The 2,748-nt window shown below is 38.7% G+C and overlaps 1 protein-coding gene across 1 annotated transcript; it reads left to right on the top strand.

Moving 5' to 3' along the window:
• Positions 1–250: 250 nt before the first annotated feature.
• LOC131651927 (large ribosomal subunit protein uL4) lies at positions 251–2,369 on the top strand. The gene is made up of 2 exons (XM_058921652.1): positions 251–1,428; positions 1,971–2,369. The coding sequence occupies exons 1-2, from the start codon at positions 322–324 to the stop codon at positions 2,082–2,084; spliced, it is 1,221 nt and encodes a 406-aa protein (XP_058777635.1). The 5' UTR covers positions 251–321; the 3' UTR covers positions 2,085–2,369.
• The last annotated feature ends 379 nt before the right edge of the window (positions 2,370–2,748 follow it).

Below are 2,748 nucleotides of genomic sequence, written 5' to 3'. Positions count from 1 at the left end.
CTTCCGATTAGTTCCCTGCTCTTTTATAAGGTCTTGTCCATCAAAGATCTGACTATGGATGCTTCCGAAAATATATTTCCGATAGCTAGAAATATTTATGTATTTTCGCGCACTACGCTAAAAAAAGCAAAGGGTGTGTTAAGAAATCCATTTAATTTTACTGGGCCAAATAAACACAATACCCAAATGACTATGGGCTTATGGTTTTCAATTAGAAGCCCAAACACATTTATATTCAAATCAGTATCACATAACTAACTCTTTTCTTCTTCATAGTAGTAGTACTCCAAAAACCCTAGCTAGAGTTTCGTCCTCGCCGCCATGGCCACCGCCGCAGCACGTCCCCTTGTAACCGTCCAAGCCCTAGAAGGAGACATGGCCACCGATGCAACAACCACCCTCCCCATTCCCGATGTCATGCGTGCTTCAATCCGTCCTGACATCGTCAATTTTGTCCACTCCAACATCTCCAATAACAGCCGTCAGCCTTACGCTGTCAGCCGTCGTGCCGGTCACCAAACCTCCGCTGAATCATGGGGAACCGGTCGTGCTGTTTCCCGTATCCCCCGTGTTGCCGGTGGTGGAACTCACCGTGCCGGACAGGCTGCATTCGGAAATATGTGTCGTGGTGGTAGGATGTTTGCTCCAACCAGGATCTGGCGCAGGTGGCACCGTAAGATCAACGTTAACCAGAAGCGTTACGCGGTTGTTTCCGCCATTGCTGCTTCCGCAGTCCCTTCACTCGTTCTCGCTCGTGGTCACAGAATCGAGACTGTTCCCGAGTTTCCTCTCGTAGTTGGTGATTCAGCTGAGGGAGTTGAGAAAACAAAGGAAGCTATCAAGGTTCTGAAGAAGATCGGAGCTTTTCCCGATGCTGAGAAAGCGAAAGACAGCCATGGAATTCGTCCTGGAAAGGGGAAAATGCGCAACCGTCGATATATCTCTCGTAAGGGTCCACTCATTGTTTACAGTACTGAAGGAGCTAAAGCTGTGAAAGCTTTCAGGAACATTCCTGGTGTTGAGATAACCAATGTGGAGAGGTTGAATCTTTTGAAGCTTGCACCTGGTGGACATTTGGGTAGGTTTGTGATTTGGACCAAATCTGCGTTTGAGAAATTGGATTCGATTTATGGGTCGTTTGATAAGCCTTCTGAGAAGAAGAAAGGGTATGTTCTACCTAGGGCTAAGATGACGAATTCTGATTTGACTAGGATTATTAATTCTGATGAAGTTCAATCTGTTGTGAGACCTATTAAGAAGGAAGTTAAGCGTGCGACTCTTAAGAAGAATCCTCTTAAGAATCTTAATGTTATGCTTAGACTTAATCCTTATGCTAAGACTGCTAAGAGAGCGGCTTTGCTTGCTGAGGCTCAACGTGTTAAGGCTAAGGCAGAGAAGCTTGATAAGAAGAGGAAGACTGTTTCTAAGGTGATAATGATTTTAGTATTATTCTCAATTTTTCACATTTTGTTTACATACTGATAATGCTTGAGATGTATAATATGTTGTACTATATACTAGTTGACATGCTTGCATAGCTTATGCTTTTGATGTTTAATGTATATTTTTGTGCATTTATCAAGTTGTATTTCCATGTTAGTTTTTAATGTTGGTTTGGTTTGTTCTTATTATATGTTGTGAAATGATAGGTTATGTTTAAAATAGGCCATGTATCTGCATGCAGTCTACATAGTTTAATAGCTAAGATTGGCTTTCGCTTTATTTTTCTATCATGAACAAACATGATTGAGTAAGCAATTTATAGTTGTTATATGCTAGTGGGCTCCTTCTATAAGTTTAATGAACTTGATTTTGTATCTAATTTAAACTTCACCCTTGACTGCTATCTGTTTCTCTCTGATTGTATTCTATTTGCTTCATACTTCAAAATGGACTTTTTTGTTAGATACGAGTTTTAGTAATTTTAAAGCTAATGTTATTTTCCATTGTGCTATTTTCACTCTTATCAGGAGGAAGCTTCTGCTATCAAAGCTGCAGGAAAAGCTTGGTACAACACCATGGTCTCAGATTCTGATTATACCGAGTTTGACAACTTCTCCAAGTGGCTGGGGGTTTCACAGTGAAGTCCATTTATATGTTTGTGATAGGTTTTTTTGTTTGGTTTTTTATTGTTTCCTGGATTTAGGTTATTGCACATTATGCATGCATTATGGAAATTTTGGTCGTTTTGTTTTAGTGCAAACTGTTTGTTGCACCTGAATAATCTAGCTTGTGTTATTTTTTCTATAATCTTTTATCCTTTCTCTCGCCAGGTAAGCTACATATCAGGTGGCTACTGGTACGAGGCCCTCATTAAGTTTTGGGATATTGATGGCTTAAATATGTTGTCTTTTATCTTTTGCTCTAAATTTATTCTAGTCATATATCGTTTAATAATCTTTGTTTATGTGATACTATAAATTAAATTCTTTAACAACAAAATTATTTGAATATGACAGCATCACATACACCTTCAAGTATGCCATTGATTGTACTAGGTCTAACATTGTCTATGTTATAGGATTGTTGAACAAATTTATCAATAGACATCATGTATAAAATTGGCACGCCATTAAGAGAGTAATAAGGTATCAAAATATAACATGAACTTCATATTACATTTTCAAATTTTTCTTGTCGTTTTCGAGAGATACAATGATGAGGATGATTCACCTTGTTGCAAGATTCCAAAGTGACCAACAGTTAAACGAATCTCGTAGAGTCTATTATGGAGTATAAAATGATAAC

This window comes from Vicia villosa, linkage group LG2 (assembly GCF_029867415.1).
Source record: "Vicia villosa cultivar HV-30 ecotype Madison, WI linkage group LG2, Vvil1.0, whole genome shotgun sequence".
NCBI lineage: Eukaryota > Viridiplantae > Streptophyta > Magnoliopsida > Fabales > Fabaceae > Vicia > Vicia villosa.
Note: the sequence above shows the minus strand (reverse complement) of the source record. Positions and strands in the feature narration are given on the sequence as shown.

Excerpts from the sequence above, each read along its gene's own strand:
- LOC131651927 (XM_058921652.1), top strand. The coding sequence starts at position 322 with ATGGCCACCGCCGCAGCACGTCCCCTTGTAACCGTCCAAGCCCTAGAA. Across the intron at positions 1,429-1,970 it reads AGAGGAAGACTGTTTCTAAG|GAGGAAGCTTCTGCTATCAA; the intron begins GTGATAATGATT and ends CACTCTTATCAG.